The 1715-nt window shown below is 56.7% G+C and overlaps 1 protein-coding gene across 1 annotated transcript; it reads left to right on the forward strand.

Annotated features, from left to right (window-relative positions):
• Positions 1-38: 38 nt before the first annotated feature.
• Positions 39-1013, forward strand: PPTG_06169 (hypothetical protein; the record flags this gene model as incomplete). The annotated part of the gene is made up of 1 exon (XM_008900058.1): positions 39-1013. The coding sequence occupies one exon, from the start codon at positions 39-41 to the stop codon at positions 1011-1013; it is 975 nt and encodes a 324-aa protein (XP_008898306.1).
• Positions 1014-1715: the final 702 nt, after the last annotated feature.

Below are 1715 nucleotides of genomic sequence, written 5' to 3' on the forward strand. Positions count from 1 at the left end.
CAACGGTGACAACAAAGCAACTCGCTGTTCGTTTCGTCATGGGTGATGCCGACAAAGCACAACGAAATGCAGTGGATGCAGTTCTTGGAGTGGACAACGAGCTGGTCAACTTGATGTGCTACTACCATGGTGCTGCTAAGATCTACAAACACACTCGAGGTATCTCAATCGGTCTGGCTGCTCGGGTCTTTCGCGATATTGCCGACATGCACTACGCTACATCTGCTGACGAACTCTCCCATATTCAGAAGCGCTGCTTGGAGGAGTGGCAGACACTACAGCAGCTCTGCGCATTCGCTAGCTACTTTTCCGCAACGTGGTTGAACTCTCCTTTCCATCGCTGGCAAGCTTTCTTCACACCCAAAGGATTCGCCGCGACTAACAATCCAGTCGAACAGTTCAATCGCGCTATTAAACGCGACTACACTCTCCGCGCCCGCCTGAAAATGGGCACGCTTATCGACCAGCTTTTGCTCTGCGTACGATCCGATGGAATCCGTAGCCGCCCGTTCGCCACTGCTGTTCAACCACGTGCAGATGTGCTCCGTCGAGTGCGTGAGATGCGGAAAGCAGGCTCGATACGCGAGGTGTCACCAGAGAAGCACTCCATCGGGTTCCTTACGGGGGCAATGACGCCGGCTACCAATACCAATGTCGTCCACATCGTGTCCGACCGAATGGAACGTGTGTACGACCCACAGGACAGGCGCACCAAAGAGACACTTCCAGTGACCGCATGCGTATCGACGCAAAAGGCGCGCATGGAGACTGCAGGGATGCCAGGTAGCGGGTGGGAAGTCAATGTCGACTTGAAGATATGCGGCTGCCGCATATTCTTCAAGTCGGGCTACTGTATCCATCTTATTTACGCGCTCTCGGTACGGAACCGCCTGGACATCTTTTGCCGGACTCGACTCTTGTACAGGGGCCGCAACAAAGCGCGCCGTGCGCAAACTGAGCAGCAAAACGCTGGAAGACCTGCAAACAATGGCAGAGCACTGCAGTTAGATTAGTTTCCGTTAACACCAATCACACATCCAGTGACTCGTACCTCCATGGTTGGAACGGCCCCCTCCCACCCACCCGCCGACCGCCACCATTTCCTACTCCGTGCACTACTCAGCACACGCCGCACGCCATCCCGCAATAATGTCCCACCACCGCTTGCTGCGGCTCGCCCCGCGCGATCATCAACCCAACGCGGCGTGTGTTGCTGTCCGTGCGTCGCTCACTTACGGGTTTCTCCTATTATAATAGCGAGAATTCTGGCCGCCCTTTCGGGTTCATATCACTTCAGGAAACAGGAACTGTGCAGCTGGAGGCGGTGGAGCGGCGAGCTCTGGATGTAAGGCAGCGAATGGCGCGCTTGCTGCTTGTGGGAGTGGTCTGTGTCCTTCAGGACAGCCGCGAGAACGTCCTCCGCGCGACTCGTGCCGGTGGCGCCTGAGGGGGCAGGATTTCCAAAATGGCAAAAGGTGTGGTGCACATATCTGGAGTGGTGGGCACATCTGGAGTGGTTTCCGACGCGCCCAGTCTCCCCTCCCACCAAATCTAGGTGCCACCGAACAATCGTTGGTGCTGAGCACCAATTCTTAGGGCCGTTCCGAACCGGGATCGGATCGGGGCGCGGGGCGCGAGGAAAAGGGGAGGTTAGGTGATGCCCTGGGGAAGTACTTTTGGCCGTTCCGAACCGGATCGCGATCTGACCAGGTCTC

The sequence above is a fragment of the Phytophthora parasitica genome (genome assembly GCF_000247585.1).
Source record: "Phytophthora parasitica INRA-310 unplaced genomic scaffold supercont2.9, whole genome shotgun sequence".
Classification (NCBI taxonomy): Eukaryota; Oomycota; class Peronosporomycetes; order Peronosporales; family Peronosporaceae; genus Phytophthora; species Phytophthora nicotianae.